Source organism: Podarcis erhardii, assembly GCF_964252035.2.
Source record: "Podarcis erhardii genome assembly, chromosome: 3".
NCBI classification, from domain to species: Eukaryota; Metazoa; Chordata; class Lepidosauria; order Squamata; family Lacertidae; genus Podarcis; species Podarcis erhardii.
The window spans coordinates 8,978,428-9,002,352 of NC_138507.1; the positions used below are offsets into that span (position 1 = coordinate 8,978,428).

A 23,925-nucleotide genomic window follows, 5' to 3' on the forward strand; every position below is an offset into this window, starting at 1 on the left:
CAGACGTTACCATTGCGAACTTAAAAGGGGAATGTCTATAAACTCTGCTGATATTTTGGGAACTTGTTAGCACAAGTTGGATAAGGATATAATCTCACAATATATCCCCTCCTGCACCACAGTCCCTAAATCCAGATGCTGGACTTGAAAACAGTTTCCTTGGTTCTGTAGTTTATTCAAAAGGTGGTTGTTCCTCACCTGGGTAACCAACAAAGTGGTGTAGAGGTGAATTCTTACCACCTCACAATGAGGCTATCTTATAGGAGCATTGTGGGAAATTAAAATGGTGGGTAGAGAAAGATACACAATACTTCCAAGAGCACAGTTGCCACCACCAGATAAGCCCACCAAGGGGGCACTTGCAGACCCTATAAGTGTCCCTATTTTCCAGGGACAGTCCCGGATTTACAGAAGCCATCCCGGGTTTCTAATTTGATCCCGGCACGTCCTGCTTTTCCTTAGGATGCTCCTATTTTCATAGCAGAAATGTTGGAGGGTGTGGAGTTATGCAACCCTTGAGCCAAGGAGATGTGTAACTATACAACCTTTAGAAGACATCTGAAGACAGTCCTGGAAGCTTTTTTTTAATGTTTGATGCCTGATTATGTTTTTATATCTGTTGGAAGCAGCCCAGAGTGGCTGAAGCTATCCTGGCAGATGGACAGGGTATAAAGGATATTATTATTATTATTGTCAGGGGTTCAGAAGGAGAGACACAGGAGGGGGAGCAAATGGAGAGTGAGGAGGAGGAGTACGAGGGGGGCGCAGGCAGTGACAGTGGAAAGTTATTCCACAAGCCTCTCCAGCGAATCGGAGGACTCACAGAAGGGAGCGCCGATGGCCAGAGCGAGGGGGGTTCCAGGGGGGAAGCCCCAGGAGGAAGGGGCCAGCGGGGAGTCCCTGAGCAGCAGTTGGAAATCAGGACCAGCTTCCCCACCAGAGCGCAGTGGGGAGGGGGAGTCCCAGGAATCGGGACCAGTGCTCTCACCACCAGCGGGAGGAGAGGAGTCAGGTTTGGTCACGCCCACATCAGGAAGCGGGGAAACGGTCAGGAGGAAGGTTACCGGCTGGGCGCGCGCGCCAAGTTCAAATGTACAGGCGAGCGGCACAGCAGGGAGCCCGGGTAGGGAGCCAGGTCCTAAAGCCCGCCGGAAGGAAGGGGAAGACCAAGGGGGGTCAGCGTCAGAGGAGTCCAGGAAGGAGGAGACCCCAGAGGGCAGAAGGACCCAGCGAAGGAAAGAACAGCGTAGGAGGTGGAGCCGGGCGAGGATCTTAAACTGGTGTGGGAGGAGCAGTGAGTCAGAGGGGACTTAGCCGGTCTAGCGTCGAGACGTGGGTCTGCGCGCCCAGAGCTTTGAAATGGAAACTAAACTTCAATAAAGACTTTGTATATTATAGAGGCATTGGTCCTCTGTGAGCTGGGATCTAGAGGCAGACCTGACAATTATTATTATTATTATTATTATTATTATTATTATTATTATTATTGATGTCCCTATTTTTAAGGGATGCAGGCGGCGCTGTGGGTTAAACCACAGAGCCTAGGACTTGCCGATCAGAAGGTCAGTGGTTCGAAACCCCATGATGGGGTGAGCTCCTGTTGCTCGGTCCCTGCTCCTGCCAACCTAGCAGTTCGAAAGCACGTCAAAGTGCAAGTAGATAAATAGGTACCGCTTTGGTGGGAAGATAAACGGTGTTTCTGTGCGCTGCTCTGGTTTGCCAGAAGCGGCTTAGTCATGCTGGCCACATGACCCGGAAGCTATACGCCGGCTCCCTCTGCCAATAAAGCGAGATGAGCGCCGCAACCCTAGAGTTGGTCACGACTGGACCTAATGGTGAGGGTCCCTTTTACCCTATTTTTATCAGAGAAATGTTAGAAGGCATGCACTTGACTGAGAGACCGTAGGAGAGGCAGAAAGTCCCTAACAAAGGCTTTGGGCTTGACCACTTAATCCTCATCAATAACTTAATCAAGTGTTTTAAGTAAGTGGAATTTCATTTGCCAGCATCCTTCCTATTCTACCCTTGTCCCTGCCCTGCCCTGCTCTCCCCTCCATTTATTTTATACTGTAAACTCTTTGGAAGCAGGGCCAGGGAAGTTCCAAGGCAGGGCGGGGGATGGGTGGACCGCCCCAGTTGCCATTCCAAAGAGGGGAGGGACAAAATACCGACCCACAATCGGCGGCACCTCCCGGGGCGTGCGGCGTGCCATGCTCCCAGAACCCGTGCCACGCCTCCTGGGGCAAGCGCCTGTCCGGGTACAGGGTCAGGTTGCTCCTCCTCTGAGCAGGGCCCCTTTGTATTTATTTGACATTCTGTATGCCTCGCAAGACGAAAAGTGGTGCCTCGCAAGACGAAAAGAATCCGTTCCACGAGTCTCTTCGTCTAGCGGTTTTTTCGTCTTGCGAAGCAAGCCCATTGACAGCTTAGCGGATTAGCGCTATTAGCGGTTTAGCGGCTTTTAGCGGATCAGCTGATAAGCGGCTTAGGGCTTAGGAAAAGGGGGGGGGGAGGGAAAAAACCCCGCAGGAACTCGCAAGACATTTTCGTCTTGCGAAGCAAGCCCATAGGGAAATTCGTTTTGCGAAGCGCCTCCAAAACGGAAAACCCTTTCGTCTAACGGGTTTTCCGTCTTGCGAGGCGTTCGTCTTGCGGGGCACCACTGTACACGAATGGGTGTTCCATGTACGTCTAAATAAGGTCTGTTTGGGGGAAATATGCCATGTACTTACATGTCCTATGAACCAGAGACAAAACGCAGGAGCAACCCATTCTCTGGCATGGATGCCACAATCGATCCAAATGGCATTCTTTGGAGTTCTGTCTCTGTTAGAAAGCTAGTAAGAGAATAGAAACAGAAAGTTCAGTTGTATAGGGTTTTCTAGATGGTACCAAGATTCCTGGTCATATCCTTTTCCTGAATAATTTTCTAAATATATATAAAAAATAAAATAAATTGTCCAGTAGCACCTTAGAGACCAACTATGTTTGTTCTGGGTATGAGCTTTTGTGTGCATGCACACTTCTTCAGATATCTGAAGTATGTGAAGAAGTGTGCATGCACACGAAAACTTATACCCAGAACAAACTTAGTTGGTCTCTAAGGTGCTACTGGACAATTTATTTTATTTTTTATATATATTTCGACTGCGTCAGACCAACACGGCTACCCACCTGAACCTAGAATTTTCTAAAGAAATCCCTGTCAAATGTCATCCATAAAAACTACACCACATTTAACAACAACTAGCACAGTTTGGAATCTCCACGCTATAAAAATAAAGTAAAACGATGCATAACAACAGTGTGTAAAATTCTATGATTCAAAGCACATTTGTCAAGGTGAAAAGTGTTCTACAGTGGTACCTCAGGTTACATACGCTTCAGGTTACAGACTCCGCTAACCCAGAAATAGTGCTTCAGGTTAAGAACTTTGCTTCAGGATGAGAACAGAAATCCTGCTCCGGTGGTGCGGCAGCAGCAGGAGGCCCCATTAGCTAAAGTGGTACTTCAGGTTAAGAACAGTTTCAGGTTAAGTACGGACCTCTGGAATGAATTAAATACTTAACCTGAGGTACCACTATATCCCCCCCTCCCAGATCTCTGTTTATAAAAAGTTACTTTTCCTACCTCAGTGGAGAAAGTAGCTCTGTCTGAATATTTGACATTACTACTACTACTAAAAAATGATACTCACCCTTCACCATCAGCTCCCAGGGCAAATTCCATCAACTTAAAATTCAGCATTGAAGACAGATAGGACAAATTACACTCACCGGAATACGGCAAGTCCTGAAAACACATTTCTCAGGTGCTACCCTGGTCCTTGAATCTTGTGCTTGTCACCTCCTTTTTCCCTTGCCTAATTCTATTTACAAAAGCCAGTCAGACTTGGAATTCAACCTTACTACACTGATGATGGGACACTGGTGGTGCTGTGGGTTAAACCACAGAGCCTAGGTCTTTCCAATCAGAAGGTCTGCGGTTCGAATCCCCGCGATGGGGTGAGCTCCCGTTGCTCAGTCCCTGCTCCTGCCAACCTAGCAGTTCAAAAGCATGAAGTGCAAGTAGATAAATAGGTACCGCTCCAGCGGGAAGGTAAACGGCGTTTCCGTGCACTGCTCTGGTTCGCCAGAAGCGGCTTAGTCATGCTGGCCACATGACCCGGAAGCTGTACGCCGGCTCCCTCGGCCAGTAAAGCGAGATGAGCGCCGCAACCCCAGAGTCGGCCACGACTGGACCTAATAGACCCTTTACCCTTTACCTTTACACTGATGATGGGACAGGATGGGGGCATAAGGCTAGTGTAGGCCAGGACAAATGGCACAAACAGCTCTGTCTAGTCCCCGCCCTTCAGTATCTGCTGCCCAAAGCAGCTGCCTCACTCGGCCTCACGGTAGATAAATTCCACAAGCTTGACTCCAGAGATTCTTCTAACTCTCTCAGGGTTCAAAAGGGAATCCACGCAAGGCCTCTGGTACGGGTGGGGAGCTCTTGACAAACTGTACCTTCAAAATATAGAGTGGTCGTTTCTCATAAGAATCCCCAATGTGTATTTTTTGGAGGATATCCGAATGTCGTGCAGCTATTTCTGTCATCCAGGAGTATATCTAAAATGGAATAAGTAGAATTTTTTTTTTAATCTACATCGATGCCTATTTTAAATATGAAAGCAAAGCATACCCCATTTGCTTCCTCATACCTAGAACTGGCCATTTAATTTAACACTCCAGGAGTTTACACTGATCGGAAGAATGGATTGCATCCAAGACAGTGCTCCCTTCACACAAGAGACCTCCCCTTCTGCTCCTTGAGCTTTATTACACAGGAACCCTGAGATTTAGAATCCCCTCCAAACTGATGCCAAAGTGTCGTACATGTTTGATATTGTTTTGCACTGTGAGTCTCACATTTTGTACTGCCCCCCAAACTGAGGAACTGTGTGATGGCCTGGGATTCAGACTCAGATGCTGAACCTGAGGGATCCCAGCCTGCACAGGATTCCCTACCTCCAGAACCAGCTGAGCCGGGGCTGGGGCATGAGCCTGAAGGGTCCTCACCTGTGCTGGATCCTCAGGTGCAGGCATCAGCTGAATCTGCTCTGGCTCCTGAGGTGATGGAGGACCCATTGCCTGCAGGTGCTCCACTCTCAGCCCCGTCAGAGGAAGCGGAGGTTGCCTCTGGGTCCGGGAACCCTCCAGCCTCTCCTGAGCTGCAGGGGCTCAGGGCAGAGAGGCGGAGGGAACTAAGTTCCTGCAGGAGGAGCGCTTGCCTCCAGGCCAGGAGAGGCGAGTCACCAGAGGATCGGGGCCGCCCTATGCCTCGGGGCAGACAAAAGCCGGCCAGCCCCAGTCCCAAGTTGCGGGAGCAACATTGTTGGTTGCTAGTTCCTGCCTGAGCTCCTGACCTGCCCTGGCTCCCTGCTTGCTTGTCTGTTCCTGACTTCACCCAACTCCCTGCCCTGCACCCAGCTTCAGCTACTACGGACTGCCTCCACATTGCACCTTTGACCACGGACCAGACTTGGACCTCGCCTCTCGGGTAACCCATGGGACCAGCACAAACTGATACATCAAACGAGGGTTCACAGTTAACACCCCAAAATCCAACGTTGTCTGATTCTCTCTAAAATTCCGTACTTGTTTTCTGCTGTTTTGTACCACAGACCCCATGTTTTTGGACGGGCCCTAAAACCGAGTAACCAATACCCAAACTGAGGGCCAGAGGTATCTTCCCTCCCTCCAAAAACCAACACTGGCACTAATTTGGAGTGAATCAGCCGAAGTTCCTATTTAAGAGAGCTTTCTCCTTGCATGCCCCCATCATCTGCTTCAGAGGGTTCCCCAACCCTTGGGAGCTGGTTTTGAGGGCACCTGGCAGGGCTGCACAGAAGATGAAGGAGGGAAGTTCTGCTGCAAGAGCCGAAGTCTGTTACATGAGTGGAAGAACAGTGTTGTATGGCAAATCAAGCTAATGGGTGGCCTATGCTGAAATGGCAAAGCTGACCGGAAAACTCAGAATCCAAGAGGACAACAACTTTATAAAAGAATGGGAAAAATGTATAAGTTGCTTAGGAGACCACTGTAACCATATGGAAACAAAAGCAGGATTTTGATTTCACTTGTTGTGTAAAAATTACTATGGATAATATGGTTTGATATAAAAATAGGAGTATGGATGAATATGCAACTTTAATGTTGCAACAATACAAAGTACAGTGGTACCTCGGGTTACATACGCTTCAGATTACAGACGCTTCAGGTTACACACTCCGCTAACCCAGAAATAGTACCTCAGGTTAAGAACTTTGCTTCAGGATGAGAACAGAAATCGTGCTCCGCCGGTGCGGCAGCAGCAGGAGGCCCCATTAGCCAAAGTGGTGCTTCAGGTTAAGAACAGTTTCAGGTTAAGAACGGACCTCCGGAACGAATTAAGTACTTAACCCGAGGTACCACTGTAGTAGATGTTTAAAATGAGACCCCATGGAGGGAATGGGGGAAGTCCTGAGATTCAGAGAATCTCTTTATATAGATTTTTTTATATTCTCTGTTTATTTGTACTTTCGTTTTTGTAAAACCAATAAAAATGATTTCAAAGAAAAAGGAAGAACAGTGTTGTATAAAACTGGAAGTACTCTCATTTTCTCATGTATCTCATCTTCAAGCCATCTACAGTATATTTCTAATGAAACTTGTTGCTTAGAAATGATTGCATTCGGTTCCTCATATGACGTAGCACCCAGCCACATTGTTTATTCTTGAGACCAGGCTAGGTGCAATATTTTAAGGTTTAAGTTTCTGTTAAGTGTCTCAGCCCACCAGCCCATTTGAGATAGGACAGAATAATAACAAGGAACAATAAGAATGCCTTTCTGTGTGAGAAAAATTAACGATGAGTTCGAAGAGTCAGTGTGGCATAATGGTTAGAGCGTTGGACTAGGACTTGGGAGAGCAGGGTTCGAATCCCCACTCAGCCATGAAGTTCACAGGGTGACCCAGTCTCCATCTCTTAAGATAACTTCTAGGTTAAGTGAGGACGGAATGGGGAGAACCACCTTGATCCTTGGGAGATAAAGATGGTATATAAATGCAAACAAATAAATGTGTTGAATTATATAAATGATGTAGACAATTTTGTTGAAATATGGTACCTTTTAATAAAATACTTTCCGGATAACCCTGAAGAATGGCAACCACAGAAATCACAGACTGGACTTTGGCAAACTTTAAATAGACTGGTCCATCCTAGAAGTGTGTGGTTGGGGAGAGGGAATAAGTTGGAATTCCCTGTTTAGGGAAGCTTTTAATGTCTGGAGGACTATTGTATTTTAATATTTTGTAGGAAGTCGCCCAGAGTGGCTGAGGAAACCCAGCCAGATGGGCGGGGTATAAATAATTTTATTATTATTATTGTTAAGTTGTGGGTGAACATATCAGACGACACAGCAATTCTTCAAACAGCTCTTGTTTATTCACAGGCCAGAACAGAACTGAACGGAAGGGTTCAGCCAGCCTGCTTATATAGAGCTCCAGAACAACGTAATTGTAACAACTTTCTGTAACTATCCAATCACTGAACGTCACTTTCGATCCCTTATTTGCATATGTGGACCTGAACTATCTACAGTCTCCCCCTGCTGGCCCAGGGTGAGAACTTCAGTACATAACAATTATTATTATTATTATTATTATTACTACTACTACTATTACTACTTTTTCTGAAATGTTTGTTATATGTATATCAGAAATCAACAGAACTATATTTATAATAAAGAAGAGAAACAATGAGAATGCCTTACTTCTTTTAGAGAGTGATATTGTTCATAATACGATAAAGAGCTCCGCGGGGAGACAGTGTCGTTGACAGTTTGTGTCTCAACCATTTTTTGAACGTCTTCCAGCAAAACTCTGAACAAGGAAGAGAGAGCGTACCGTTTAACAAAATGGTTAGATTCTTGTTTGTTTCGTGCATGAATAGCAGGAAATAAGAGTCTCATACTTGTACGGAACGGTCGATTGGTTAAGCGCCGCTTTCACATCGCTGACATCGGACACATTGACGTAGAAATGCACCTCTTTGCTCTTCATGATGTTCTTGGGGGAATCTGGCTGCCACAGCACAATCTATTTAAAAACATTTAAACAAAATTGAAATAAATGTTGGATTAATTAAAAGGAATCACAATGGCAAATGGTAACAGGTAGAAAAACTCTTGTGTTTCTGAAAGTGTTTCCCCAGGCTGTCTAAGAACAAGACAGTGGTACCTTGGTTCTCAAACTTAATCTGTTTGGGAAGTCCGTTCCAAAACCAAAGCGTACCAAAACCAAGGTGTGCTTTCCCATAGAAAGTAATGCAAAATCGATTAATCCGTTCCAGACTTTTAAAAAGAACCCCTTAAACAGCAATTTAACTTGAATTTTACTATCTAGTGAGACCATTGATCCATGAAATGAAAGCAATAAACAATGTACTGCAGTCACACAATCAATCAGTAGCTGAACTGGGTTCCACACAGTCACAAAAACAAAACAAAAAAGAGCTGCAAAAACAAAATCACAAAATAAATAGCAAAAACAGACAGACCTCAGCGTTACACTCAGAACAGAAGTGTGGCACTCAAACCGGAAGTGTAACACTCAAAACGGTGCATGTTCAGCTTCCGAAAAAGGTTCGCAAACCGGAACACTTAATTCCAGGTTTGCAGTGTTTGGATTCCAAGCTGTCTGAGTACCAAGGCGTTTGAGAATCAAGGTACCACTGTACTCTAATGAGGAGTCCTACTGGGTTAGCGGCCTATCAAGTCCAGCATCCCATTTTCACAAGGACCAACTGGGTGCCTGTGTGAAGCCCAAAAGTAGGTTCTCCTGAGCTGAGCTGAGCCGAGGGAAATGCTTGTAGCAAAAGTCAGCTGCACATTTTGCGGATTGGCTGATGCCTGTTGTTGACATCATGAATTTCACCACCTCCCAGAAGCCCTGAGTGCAATTTGTTTAACTCCCCCCTTTACAGATTGTTCCCTGTTGAAGGAGAATTATATGAAGATGATGTATAGATGGTATTTGACACCAGTGCAGTTAGGGAAAATGTACAAAACTAGATCAAATATATGTTGGAAGTGTAAGGAAAAGGAGGGGACATTTTATCATATGTGGTGGGATTGCAATGCAATCAATTTTTTTGTGGGAAATGATATACAATGAATTGAAGAAAATGTTCCATCTAACATTTGTAAAAAAAGCCTGAAGCATTTTTGTTAGGGCTTGTGGGAAAAGACCTGCCAAAAAAGCTGAAAATATCTTCATGTATGTGACAACGGCTGCAAGAGTTTTCCTAGCACAAGGTTGGAAGGACGAAGAAATCCCAACTAAAGAATCATGGCAAGAGAGATTGACGGATTATGCAGAACTGGCAAAATTGACACATAAGCTACGGTACAAGGATAATTGTGACTTCAGAGATGAATGGGAACCCTTTACAAAGTATTTGAAGACGAAACAAAGTGAATTGGACTCCTTGGCAGGTTTTGAATAAACACTCACAAACTCTTTACTGACAATAATCAGTTAGACAATTTAAGGATTTATACAATTTTGTAACATGAAGAGAACAGTATTCACAGAGAAACCGAAAACTGGAACTGAGGGGAATCGGGGGGGGGGGTCCTTTATGGGAGGGTGTGGGGAGGGAGGAAAATGGGGAAAATTAAGGATGTGATATTTTTGGATAATATGTTTTGTTTAAATCTTTAATAAAAAATTATTTTAAAAAAACAAAACTCCCCCACTCCCCCCCCACCCCCCCACTCCCCCCAAAAAACCCCCCCAAAACCCCAAAACAGCTGGTTGAGCTTAAGATATATATAATGGCAACAAATGCTGTTTAATTGAATGAGGTAAAAAGGTAAGATAAAAGACCTCTGGACGGTTAAGTCCAGTCAAAGGTGGCTATGGGGCTGCAGAGCTCATCTCGCTTTCAGGCCGAGGGAGCCGACGTTTGTCCACAGACAGTTTTCCAGGTTATGTGGCCAGCATGACTAAACCACTTTTGGCGCAACGGGACACCATGACAGAAACCAGAGCGCAAGGAAACACTGTTTACCTTCCCGCTGCAGCGGCACCTAGCGTATTTTTCTTTGTATAAGACAATGCTTTTTGCTAAAAAAAGTTAGGCAAAAAATGGGTGTCGTCTTATACACAGATAGTGAATGTAGGGGTGGGGGACGTGCTATTAATGGCAGCAGCAAGCAGGAGATTGGCAGCGGTGATTGGGTGGGTGATTGGCGGCTGCGGCAAGGCCTGCTGGCGACTGGCTGTGGCTTCGGCAATTGGGCAGGCGATTGGTGGCTTTGGCAAGTGGGCAGGTGAACTGTTGGTGTCAGCAAGCGGGCAGACAATTGGAGGCTGTGGCAAGTGATTGGCAGTGGCAGGCAGGCGGGTGAGCAATTGGCGGAAGTGACCTCCCCCACCCCCCAAGAAAGCTAAACAACTTAATTTCTTAATTTTGGGTTTAAAAAAATATGGGTCGTCTTATACATTAGGGTGTCTTATACGTGGAAAAATACGGTATTTATCTACTCGCACTTTGACGTGCTTTCGAACTGCTAGGTTGGCAGGAGCTGGGACAGAGCAACAGGAGCTCACCCCGTTGCAGGGATTCGAACCGCCAACCTTCTGACTGGCACATCAATAGTAAATATATGGACAGCCCTGAAGCATGTTGGGAAGACTGATGATGACTGTGTTAGCACGTGCATACCATGAAAATAAATGCCTCTATCACGACCATTACATGGAATGGAGAATGCAAGCTCTCCGAGAAGGGGAAGCAACATTGTGCAATTCCTGTAAGGTGTCATTTGTCTGCAGGCCCAGTGACAAAAAGAATTGCGTTCTTTGAAATAAAAATTGAAACAGGATGAATCACACACTCCCTGACCGCTTTGATCTGTGGAAGTCTCTTTTGCAAGAGCAGAACAGGAATGTTGGATAACACCACCCATTAATTGCAATGGCTTCCCCCCAGAAGCAGTTACCTTAAAAGTAGTGGTCAAATTCTGGAGGAACGCAACATGTCTGTCCGAATGCGGAAGAGCCCACAAAACCTGATCACTGGAAGAGAGAGGGGGGGGAAGTGGATTACAGTCATACCTCTTGTTATGTCCGCTTCATATTCCGTTCTTTCAGGATACGTCCCGTGGCGACCCGGAAGTACTGGAAAGGGTTACTTCCGGGTTTCGCCGCTCGCGCAAATGCGCAAAATGACGGCACAGGCATGCGCAGAAGCGGCGAATCGCGACCCGCACACACGCAGACGCAGGTTGCGACCTGCTCATGTTGTGAACTGGGCTCTGGGACGCATCCCGTTCGCAACCAGAGGTACCACTGTATTGGTAGCAGAGAAGCACTGAAGACATGCAAAGGAACCACCAGACCCCTAATATGAGTAGAACTCAAAAAAAGTGTGCCAGGGATGCTTTTATGAGTTCTTAAAACCACCCAGCGCGTTTTCAAGAAGCCTCACAATCCACAGACACTGGTGATGGCTGTCAAGCGGGTGGGCCCAAGCATCGACGCTAGCCAGGTAGGGGCAAGAAGGGCACAACAAAAGCTGGGTTCTCAAAACATGCCTGTTTTTAGCGACTATGGGGTTGCGGCGCTCATCTCGCTTTCAGGCTGAGGGAGCCGGTGTTTGTCCACAGACAGCTTTCTGGGTCATGTGGCCAGCAGGACTAAACCGCTTCTGGCGCAATGACAGAAGCCAGAGCGCATGGAAACACCGTTTACCTTCCCGCTGCAGCGGAACCAATTTATCTACTTGCACTGGTGTTTTAAACACCCTAAACCAGGCATAGGCAAACTCGACCCTCTAGATGTTTTGGGACTACAATTCCCATCAACCTTAGCTAACAGGACCAGTGGTCAGGGATGATGGGAGCTGTAGTCCCAAAACATCTGGAGGGCTGAGTTTGCCTAAACACATAAGATCTTTAAAACTGGTGTGTGTGTGTGTGTGTGTGTGTGTGTGTGTGTGTGTGTGTGTGATAGTGTTATTGCTTGTTACGTATTTTTGTGGTTTTATATTGTAAACTACCCTGTGATCTTGACATGAAGGGTAGTATAGAAACTTAATAAATAACAATAATAATTAGTACAGACCCTCCAAGTGTCCCTATTTTCCAGCGACAGTCCTGGATTTACAGAAGCTGTTCTGGTTTCTGATTTGATCCCGGAACATCCTACTTTTCCATAAAGGTAAAGAGACCCCTGACCATTAGGTCCAGTCGTGGCCGACTCTGGGGTTGCGGCGCTCATCTCGCTTTATTGGCCGAGGGAGTCGGCGTACAGTTTCCGGGTCATGTGGCCAGCATGACTAAGCCGCTGCTGGCAAACCAGAGCAGTGCACGGAAACGCCGTTTACCTTCCCGCCGGAGTGGTACCTATTTATCTACTTGCACTCTGATGTGCTTTCGAACTGCTAGGTTGGCAGGAGCTGGGACCGAGCAACAGGAGGTCACCCCGTTGCGGGGATTCGAACCGCCGACCTTCTGATCGGCAAGTCCTAGGCTCTGTGGTTTAACCCACAGCGCCACCCGCGTCCCTTTTCCTTAGGATGTCCCTATTTTCATAGCAGAAATGTTGGAGAGTATGGAATTATGCGATCCCTGAGCCAAGGAGATAAGTAACTAAGCAACCTTTAGAAGACATCTGAAGCCAGCCCTGTATAGTTTTATTATGTTTTTATATAAGTTGGAAGCCTGAGTGGCTGGAACAACCCACTCAGGTGGGGCAGGGTATAAATGATAAAATTATTGTTATTATTATGGAATAGGCCGTCCCTATTATCATTGGAGAAATGTTGGAGGGTATGTTAGCATGGCTATTTTAATTGGGATTGAAGGGGGCCATTAGAAGCCAAAAATGTTAGACCTTTTCTTTGTTCCTTTATCTTGGATCATCAGAAATCGCTTCAAAGAGTCAGTCAGATAGCAGTAAAATTATTTATTTTTGCCATGACAAAAAAAAGGTACGGACAAGGTAAAGTTCATTGCCTGTCCGCCCTCTCTGGGCTTGCCAGCCCTTTTATACATTTGCAGAATAATACCACCTGATTTCTGGGAAATCGTAATTTTAGCAACTTCCTATGTCCTTATATGGGCTTGACCTTATATGGGCTTGCTTGCCCCCTTCTTCCTGCACCAGCCTCTCCACGCCATGAACTTCGACACATGTTCAAATGTAAAACATGTGATTTATACTGATAGGAATAAAATGGGGCTTTGTCTCCTGCATTACCCTCCTTGTCTTCAGTCTTTCCCCCGTCTGGGGCCAGAATAACACATATTCAACCTTGCTCTGTAACATTTCAACCTTGCAATGTAACATTTAAGCAAGAAAAGGCCTTGTTCTTCTGGCTGGTGAAAAACCTTTGGAAAAACTTCACCTTAAACAGGTTTTTTTTTGGGGGGGGGATCATATAGAGAACAATATTCTAATGGCCCCCTTCAGGATATCAAGCCAAGCTAAAAGGCCTGCCTGCTTCTACACAGCCAAGATGCTTGATTCCCATTGACTTCGATAGGATTTAACAAACTTGCGCACTGCTTCTGAGGTGATGGGAAAGTTCTGCTTGTGGCATTTGAATGTGCGAATGTGCTATTCACAGGTCAAGCTGCTGTTTGATGCTGCAGTCCTGAAGTGAGTCATTTACACCCAGCGGCGTAGCGTGGGTTGTCAGCACCCGGGGCAAGGCAAGTAATTTGCGCCCCCTAACCCAGGGCAAAGCAAGTAATTTGCGCCCCTAACCCCTAACCTGCCGCTGCTGCCAGCTTCTTCTTGCTGCTGCCTGGGCTGGGGTATTTACGGTAAGGTAGCCACGGCGGCGGCGGCGGGTCCATGTCAGGTGATCTGAGGCGCGGCGCCGCTGGCGCTGCCGCCCAAATGACGCCGCTTGCCCGGAAGAGGAGGGCAGAGAGGCGAGGAAAATGCAACATGGCCCAGCAGCTGCAGCAGCAGCAGCAGCGGCGGTGGCGGGGCTGTGAGGAGGGGCTGCCTGGCACGCCCTCTGCAGCCCTGACGCGCGGGGACCGCGGCGAGCACTGAGAGCCGCTGCCTGCCGGACGCCTTCAGCCCGGACGCGCGCACAGCTCGTCGGTTCCACGAGACATGGGGCTCTGCTACAGCCTGCGCCCGAGGCTCTTCGGCGACTTCGGAGGTGGCGAGCGCGCCCCCCCCCCAGATGTTGCGCCCGGTGCGGCCGCCCCCCCCGCACCCCCACGCTACTCCACTGTTTACACCTGTGAGCTAGACCATTCTAAAACTGCTTGGAGGAGGTTTAATTTTAATTTTAAATCTCTTGTACTCTCTATTCCTCATTTAGTACACAGTGAGTAACTATGCCAACCTTGCTCTTGGGCAATCATTGCAAAACACAGCCCTACACAGGAAGGGCAGGCACAAAGCCCAAAACTAAAATATACTTATTAGAAACCAGGATGGATAAAAAACAATGATTATAAATAAATAAATAAATAAATAAATCAGATTATTATTATTTTTATTTAAATTGGATTTTTTAAAGAATAAAATGCTTTTGGAGCAAAAATCTTTCTAAAGATAGTTTTCTATTTAAGTTACATTATAGCCCGTCAGGAAATAAGGATTTATTTTAAGTTTTTCATGTGTGCTAAAGTCAGTTTGTTTTATTGTTTGACCACATCAGTTAACGAACATGGATACATATGCTATAATGTTATTGTCTTGGCTAAATAAACTGTTTAATTTTTTATTAAGGAAATGGTTGTTTTTCTCCTTCCAATAAAGTACAGCTGAAAAGTTGTCCAAATATAAACAGTTAACTTACTAAACCTCACAATAATTCCATAATTATCGATCTATGTATTTCTAATAGTATAATCAAATCAGTAATTTTTTATATAACTGTAAAAACTACTCTGAAAATGTATTATTCCAAAAATGAAACCTTCAGCTGGTTATAAATATTAAGATTATACCAGCAAGAAGGAGTCTTTGTAAGTAAGTAAGTAAGTAAGTAAGTAAGTAAGTAAATAAATAAAGTCTTACTGACTAGCGATTTAAATTGTGATTTAAATCAAATCCACCCTGCTAGAAACCCGGACCAATTGGACTAAGGACCTGTCCTTACGTTGGGTAAATGCGGATTCTGCCTCTTTCGATTCCACACCATGTCCATGCGGAGATTCGCTCCGCTTTGAAAATCCGAATAAGAAAGCTACATCAACTACATACAGTATAAGGTAGGTAAAGGTAAGGTAAAGGACTCCTGAACGGTTAAGTCCAGTCAAAGGCAACAATGGGGTTGCGGCGCTTATCTTGCTTTCAGGGCGAGGGATCAGGTGTTTGTCCACAGACAGCTTTCTGGGTCATGTGGCCAGCATGACTAACCTGCTTCTGATGCAACAGAACACCGTGATGGAAGCCAGAGTGCATGGAAATGCCATTTACCTTACGCCACAGTGGTACCTATTTATCTACATGCACTGGTGTGCTTTCGAAATGCTAGGTTGGCAGGAGCTGGGACAGAGCAACAGGAGCTCACCCCTTCATGGGGATTCGAACCGCTGACCTTCCAATCGGCAAGCCCAAGAGGCTCAGTGGTTTAGACCACAGCTTTAGGGAGGCAAACGTGTGGAACAACAGTACAGTGGTACCTGGGGTTAAGAACTTAATTCGTCCCGGAGGTCCGTTCTTAACCTGAAAATGTTCTTAACCTGAGACACCGCTTCAGCTAATGGGGGCTCCTGCTGTCGCCGCCCGATTTCTGTTCTCATCCTGAAGCAAAGTTCTTAACCCGAGGTACTATTTTTGGGTTAGCAGAGTCTGTAACCTGAAGCACCTGTAACCTAAAGCGTCTGTAACCCGAGGTACCACTGTAGTTGGAGGAAGAGGCCACATGGAGAAGAGGAAATTAAAGGAGGCACAAGCGGTTCACAACCACATTAAGCCGAAGTATGGACCGAGCCAGATTAAACTGTGTCCCACTAGCAGAAGCTTGAACACGGGCTCCCGCTGGCTCAATGGGGCCTCCCCCTCCCTCTTGCCCCCCCAGCCCCCCACATGCTCAGGGGGTGAGGTGGGAGGGCCCCCCCAGAATAGCACATGGGGGGGGGAAGTGTTTGCTCAGACTGAGGGACTGCAATACAGTGGTGCCCCGCAAGACGAATGCCTCGCAAGACGGAAAACCCGCTAGACGAAAGGGTTTTCCGTTTTGGAGGCGCTTCGCAAAACGAATTTCCCTATGGGCTTGCTTCGCAAGACGAAAATGTCTTGCGAGTTCCTGCAGGTTTCTCCCCCCCCCTTTTTCTAAGCCGCTAAGCCGCTTATCAGCTGATCCGCTAAGCCGCTAAAAACCGCTAAGCTGCTAATAGCGCTAATCCGCTAAGCCATCAATGGGCTTGCTTCGCAAGACGAAAAAACCGCTAGACGAAGAGACTCGCGGAACGGATTAATTTCGTCTTGCGAGGCACCACTGTAGCGCTACACTGGAGTCCTCCCAGATTGATTTACCTGGGAATAACTCACATTCAAGTGGGATTTACTTCCAAGTAAACATGCCCAGAATTGCACTGTAAACCCATGAGACTGTGATTTTAGTGTCTGTGCATTATATGATCGTTCTCGTGCCGTACGATCTTGGGGAAGAGGCATACTCATCTTGTGGGAAAAATTTGTCTGCCTTTATGGGGAGAATATATCCTATGGCTTTTTAAAATATGTACTTTTTTGGGGGAGGTTATTCGGTTGTTGTTTTTATTTTTATTTTGTATTTTGATTTTATTCTGTGAACCGCCCTAAGACTCCCGGGTATTGGGCAATATATATATTCAAATAATAATAATAATAATAATAATGTTCAGTTTTCCTCGAAGTCTAGTTCAATGTAATGTTTGAGTTTATCAAAGCCCATGAAGTTTTCTGTAGTCCATGGTGTCTCAAAACATTATCCTAAACTTGTACGTTGGAAAGAGCAGAAGATTTGGATGGTTTAATCTCTCCTGGCATTTTTTTTTATGTTTCTCTCTTTTATGTTTTGGCTCCCAAATCAGTATATTTGTCTTTGCTTCTGAAAAGCATAACACCACTTAGACAAAATGAACCCTAACCCAAATGACTCATTTTTCTCACAGAAATGGGTTCTGTTTACACATGGGAGTCATTATTTTAAGATTTTGGTAAAATGAAAATAGTGTTTCCTTATTTTAGGACACAATCGCATGCCCACTTACTTGGAAGTAAGTTCCATTGATCTCAATGGGACTTGCTTTGAGTATAGGTCTAGGGTTTAGCTATTAGTCTCAGTGTGCAACATTACAGTATACAAGTCCATTTGTAATTTGACCGTACCAAATACTTCATGTAATGAGTAACAGCTAAGAATTTATGTTTCCAAAAGAGAAGTTTTGCTACATTCTACACTCATCTATATATCTTGGTTAAAAAGTAATAAGCATATTTGGATATCTGTCTCATGTTAGGTTCAACCATTGGACAATACGCTTCTATTCTATGTGGAGTTTTCCCATCTCTCTCATTAGAAAACAAATACTTACCTTTGAAGAGCAGCAACATTCTTCTTTTGGCCAAAGGTGGATATTATACAAATTAAAAGGAAAAACTTCAGAGCCGCCATTTGCAAAGAAACCGAGCGAGACAGTGAAGGTTCAGGACATGCATTGTTGATTTTCTAAAGTCTCTGTTGAAAGAATGGTTAAAATTTAATGTTATCGCTCTTAGTAATCTTCACTGCTCCCATCCCCTGTGTGAATGAGTCAGAGTGGATTCCTTTACAATGACAATTTTCAAAATGTAAAGTGATTCTCTGTGTGAGGGTCTAAGCAGTTGCCAAGGGGATTCCCAATTCTCATTTAACTCCCCAAACCAGTTGAGCTGTTATGCTCTGTTGATTTGGCCTTGAATCAAACATTTATTTTAAATGTTTACGGGCAATCTTTCAGGCCTCCGTGGTTGATGACAATAAGTAAAAATTAATATATAGGAATATATAGGGTTATATCCAATCACAGCTTACTCAAGACATGTTGGAGGGTACGATTACTTAAAATATACCCAGTTAGCCCTAAGGATCTAAGTTAGCCCTGTCCATTCATTTCAATGGGTCTACTCTGAGCATGACTAATGTTGGATACCACACACACACACACACACCCTCCAACATTTCTCCAGTGAAAATAGGGGTGTCCTATTTAATAATGACGATAATTTTACTATTTATACTCTGACTATCTGACTGAGTGCTCCAGCCACTCTGGGTGGGTCCTAACATATGTAAAAACATAACACATTCAACCTTCCCTATAACAGGGTTGCTTTCAGATGTCTCCGAAAGGTTTTATAGTGACTTATCTCCTTGGCTCAGGGGTTGCATAACTCCATACCTTCTTAGTAGGGTTTTTTGTGATGGAAAAACAATTAACAATGATATCGTCTTGTAATGCTGAAATATACTCGGAGTCAAGTGTGAATTTCATGCTTTTTATTCAGCTCATAGTAGTGAGGAATGAAAGTTCCCCCAAAATGTCTGCTTTATATACCTTATTTACACAATGGGTCGCACGTGAATGGCTAATTCTGGGATTCTCCTGTAGGCCAATCAGGTTGCGGATTCACTTCCACCTGGAGCTGGATTGGGTGGCTCCTGCGGACCAATCATACTGCTACATTGTTCTAGGACCAATCAGACTGCTGCATTCTGAATCCTATTGTTCTAGGACCAATCAGACTGCTGCTTTTTGGATCCTATTCAATTCAGTACATAACAAAAGCGTTTTGCAAAATGTACAGCACATCATAGTACAGACCAGGACTCATAGATCCGCCCAGCTTTAAGAAGGAGGCAGCAGGGCTCAAGCATCCTATCAGAGGCCTGGCACCTCCTTCCCAAATTTGGGGAGCTTCTGCCCAGTTTAGGGAGAGAGCTGCAATGCCCACATCCCGTCATCTGCCCCCCCAATTGCCCTCACATGGTGGCACCTCTGGCCCTAACTGTTCCCCTACGAAAAATTTCACCGCACGCCACTGCACATTTAAAGCAGTTTGCCCCACAAAGAAATTCTGGGAACTGTGGTTTACCCCTTTCAGAACTACAATTCCCCCCACCCCACCCCAGTAACAAACTCCCAACAGCTAGCACTCAACTCCTCTAACTCATTAGCTTGTTTTGGCAGTAGAACTCCCCCTGTCTTTTCCTCCGCAGTGCCTCTGTGTGGCAGCAAAAGTTAGCATAACGGAAAAGGACGGCAGAGTCCTGATCTTCACTCTGTGTGGATCAGAGCATGGCAAGAGGCAAATAGCAGCAGCGCCAACTAAGACATAGCTCAGCTGTCATGCCCAGAGGGTTTCACCCATAATGTTTTCATGGGGTGCTTCTAGACAACCTGTTTGGTAAAGGTAAAAGGTAAAGGGCTCCTGGATGCTTAAGTCCAGTCAAAGGCGACTATGGGGTTGTGGCGCTCATCTCGCTGTGCGAGCCGGCATTTGTCCACAGACAGCTTTCTGGGTCATGTGGCCAGCAGGACTAAACCACTTCTGGTGCAACAGATGGAACCAGAGCGTACGGAAATGCCATTTACTTTCCCGCCGTAGCAGTACCTGTTTATCTACTTGCACTGGTGTGCTTTCGAACTGCTAGGTTGGCAGGAGCTGGGAGAGAGCAGCGAGAGCTCACTCCATCGAGCGGATTCGAACTGCCAACCTTCCGAACGGCAAGTCCAAGAGGCTCAGTGGTTTAGACCACAGCACCACCCGCGTCCCATTAGACAACTTGTTCATTTCACATTCATCGTGATTTGTTTGGAGAGATACTAGATGATGACGAATTAAAATTATATGCCAGGGGATGGGTAGTACCTCGGATGGGAGACAGACACATCATGCTTTTTCTGGGGCAGTTTGTCCACCTTATCAATGGTGCCAAGAAGGGGGGTCTTCTCATCTGGGCAGCCCAGCACCTCCATACACGCTGTCCAGGTTTGCGCCTCAGATAGGTCATTTCAGTGCTGCAAAAACAATGTGGGAAGCAGCCAGCATATGTGGCGCCGGGGTGCAAAAAACTGCCCAGCACCCTCAATTTGGGCAGGCCAAAGTTGTTGAGCTATTTTAGGGGGGCAGCTCAGAGTTGTTGAGTTTTTTGGGGGGCGCACAACTCTCTCCCATGCCACTGCGGTTGGAGGGAGGAGAGCAATCCCCACAGAGGCTTGGGAGGGAAGCTGTGCCCTCCTGCCCGCCAATCCCAGGCACGCAGGAGGGGAGAGCCAGCCGGCTGCCTTAGGGCCCGCAGCAGAAAAGCCTGCGGCGCTCCGATGAGCTCTGCTCTATACCGGCTGTCGTCTGGCCTGGCTCTTCAATCCCTTGACTCCAAATCTCGGCCCCGGACTCTTGGCTTGGCACTCCTGAGAGTCCGGTGCCTGGGTGCCCCACACCCCTAGTGCCTATGGGTAAGCCGGCCCCTGGAGGCAGCAATGACAAGTTACCGGTCTCTGCAGCCACACCAGGCGCAGCGATTTTCCAGCAGTTTGACTGCAACCTCTGGAGGTGTACTCCATTGTCTCTCGAGACAGACGGACGCCAACAACAACAACATCATCCGCAGATCACTGGGCAGTTTCACAACATCTAACTACAAAATGAGAGCACAGAATGCAGAAGAAAAACAAGAAGGAAATCAAAAGGAAATCAATAACCCATCACTCTCACAAACACATTTAAAAGGACTTGTGAGTGGGCTATTTAATGAGCACTCATTGTGATATGTTTGTGGGAAGGTGAATTGACATCACATCAAAGCAAGCATTATCCCACACTTTCCGGTGCATTTTCCTGGGTTTGGGGTGCAAGACTTCCCGATCAGCTATAACTGCACTACCTGAATTTGCCGGAATATGAACGAATCGCACCTGAAAATAGCAACAGCCTGGAAGCCACCATAACATGCTTGACAAGACCTTAGATCACAAATTGCTAAGATCTGCAGCAGACTCGTCCTCCATATTGCCTGGATTCAAGGTTTTTTGTTTAATGACTTTCAGCAAACTGGTACCTGACTTATACAAGTTGTATCAGCAATTCCATTATAAGACCTTTCAGGAAGGTAGTCTGAGGGCCTTATGATGATGTGTTTAAAGTAGAATCTTGGGTTTAAAAAATAAATAAACCAGCAGAATGTATTCTTTTTCATTTTTCCTGCATGTGTGTTTGCTGGCTTTATGTATGCATTCGTGAAAGCAAGCAGGCAAGCAAGAAAGAAAGAAAGAAAGAAAAAGATATATTTTTTGATAGCACAGAATAATATAAATATGCTACTGCATTAGTAAAAATCATAAAAAAGTAAAAGGTTTTGACAGAGATAATATTCAATTGTATACTAACTAAATGTGACCTTTGGATGAAGAGTGGTATATAAATACACAAATAATAATACAGTGGTGCCTCGCAAGACGAAATTAATCCGTTCCGCGAGTCTCTTCGTCTAGCGGTTTTTTCGTCTTGCGAAGCAAGCCCATTGACGGCTTAGTGGATTAGCGCTATTAGCGCTTTTAGTGGCTTTTAGTGGCTTTTAGCGGCTTATCAGGTAAGCAGATAAGCGGCTTAGCAGCTTAGAAAAAGGGGGGGGGGAGGAAAAAAAACCCCGCAGGAACTCGCAAGACAATTTCGTCTTGCGAAGCAAGCCCATAGGAAATTCGTTTTGCGAAGCACCTCCAAAACGGAAAACCATTTCGTCTAGCGGGTTTTCCGTCTTGTGAGGCATTCGTCTTGCGGGGCACCACTGTAATAAATATCATATAACTAGTGGAGATATTTTATAATTCATTTAAGATACTGTCATAAAAGACATAAGAATAAATATATTGCACCTGTATATAATTATTAATCTCTACCTCCCGCCTTTCCTTATGTTTATTAAATGATAGCAATATCAACAACACTAAACACATATCAAAGCAATAATATGTGATCTATATAATAAACTCCTTCTAACGAGTATAGATTAAAATCTTGCCTTTTGTAATTTTAGTAAATGATAAACAGACTCCATTTTTCTACAGAATGGAATCTAGTTATGAAGTTCAGTTGCTTTTATCTTTCCTCCTCCCTCCTCCCCTAACGGCTATTGCTCTTAGAGTTTCAGCAATACAAGAGGAAAGGTTCCGGTAGTATTCTTCCCGATTATTCATTAATCTTATATGTGTGGTTTGCACTTGCATTCTTATTTTTATTTTTTTAAAAACTGGATTTGGGGGACAATCTGTGGGATCCTTGAGGAAGGTGGAGGGGAACCTTCTTTAGCGTATTTGCGGTCCCACCAGCCTGTAAAAACTTGCTTCTCAACTAAAACAGTAGCAACTGTTCTTTGAGGCCTTGCAAAGAAGTTAATTCTTAATTTCTCTGCAACTTTTATTAATAGACCCCTAGTTAAAAGAGCTGTGGTTAAAGAGATGGACTTTGATCTGAGTATATGTGGCAAAGCCTGAATTGTAAGTGCTGAATCTAACCATTTCCTTGCTGACACTGGCCAAAAGTCCTGAATTCAATGACTGTACACTGGAATAAGCAACTTCCTCTGCCAACCGTCTAGCATTCTGCCTCTCTTTGTTCTTATGTCTAATAATTCTGCTACACATTCCTCACCATAAGGGGAGAATTGATCCAGCCTCCTCCAAAGGCCACTCACAACGCCATTCACCTTACTCTTTCCTTGCTAATCACTTGTTTCTTTTTAAAATTAAACGAATGGGTACTGTGAGATATACTCTTTACACAAAAAGATGGTGACCAAGCTATACTCTTTACACAAAAAGATGGTGACCAAGCCAATGCAATTCTGGGCTGCATCCATAGGAGTATAGCATCTAGATCAAGGGAAGTAATAGTGCCACTGTATTCTGCTCTGGTCAGACCTCACCTGGAGTACTGTGTCCAGTTCTGGGCACCACAGTTCAAGAAGGACACTGACAAACTGGAACGTGTCCAGAGGAGGGCAACCAAAATGGTCAAAGGCCTGGAAACGATGCCTTATGAGGAACGGCTAAGGGAGCTGGGCAGGTTTAGCCTGGAGAAGAGGAGGTTAAGGGGTGATATGATAGCCATGTTCAAATATATAAAAGGGTGTCACATAGAGGAGGGAGAAAGGTTGTTTTCTGCTGCTCCAGAGAAGCGGACACAGAGCAATGGTTCCAAACTACAAGAAAGAAGATTCCACCTAAACATTAGGAAGAACTTCCTGACAGTAAGAGCTGTTCAACAGTGGAATTTGCTGCCAAGAAGTATGGTGGAGTCTCCTTCTTTGGAGGTCTTTAAACAGAGGCTTGACAACCATATGTCAGGAGTGCTCTGGTGGTGTTTCCTGCTTGGCAGGGGGTTGGACTCGATGGCCCTTGTGGTCTCTTCCAACTCTAGGATTCTATGATTCACCAAGAACAAACTATGGCTCAAGAAAAGCCCACCAGGGTATCTTTTAAACCACCTGAGGAAATCAGTGTAGTGCTATGGACACAAGCCTTTCTGTGAGAGGATTTCTATACAAGTAGATATTTTAAAGGGCAGCTCATCCTGTACTTTTATAGAACATTGTCCTATCCCATCCAGATGATTAGAGTGGATTGTGTGGTTAAAGGTAAAGGACCCCTGACAGTTAAGTCCAGTCTGGGGTTGCGGCACTTATCTTGCTTTACAGGCCAAGGGAGCCAACATTTGTACGCAGACAGTTTTTCCAGGTCATGTGGCCAGCACGACTAAGCCGCTTCTGGTGAAGCCAGAGCAGAGCACGGAAATGCCGTTTACCTTCCCGCTGGAAGGTACCTATTTATCTACTTTCACTTTGACGTGCTTTCAAACTGCTAGGTGGGCAGGAGCAAGGACCGAGCAAGGGAAC

The 23,925-nt window shown here is 45.4% G+C and overlaps 1 protein-coding gene across 1 annotated transcript in view; it reads right to left on the bottom strand.

Moving 5' to 3' along the window:
• The window catches only part of CPB2 (carboxypeptidase B2), a 31,820-nt gene extending 14,092 nt beyond the window's left edge, over nucleotides 1-17,728 (bottom strand). The window contains exons 1-6 of the mRNA XM_081855642.1: nucleotides 17,588-17,728; nucleotides 11,033-11,108; nucleotides 7,999-8,123; nucleotides 7,799-7,907; nucleotides 4,509-4,610; nucleotides 2,733-2,837 (exon numbers count right to left, since the gene is read on the bottom strand). Coding sequence (XP_081711768.1) covers nucleotides 2,733-2,837; nucleotides 4,509-4,610; nucleotides 7,799-7,907; nucleotides 7,999-8,123; nucleotides 11,033-11,108; nucleotides 17,588-17,667 — 597 coding nt within the window. The 5' untranslated portion in view covers nucleotides 17,668-17,728. The remainder of the gene's footprint in view (nucleotides 1-2,732; nucleotides 2,838-4,508; nucleotides 4,611-7,798; nucleotides 7,908-7,998; nucleotides 8,124-11,032; nucleotides 11,109-17,587) is intronic.
• Between the last annotated feature and the right edge of the window lie 6,197 nt (nucleotides 17,729-23,925).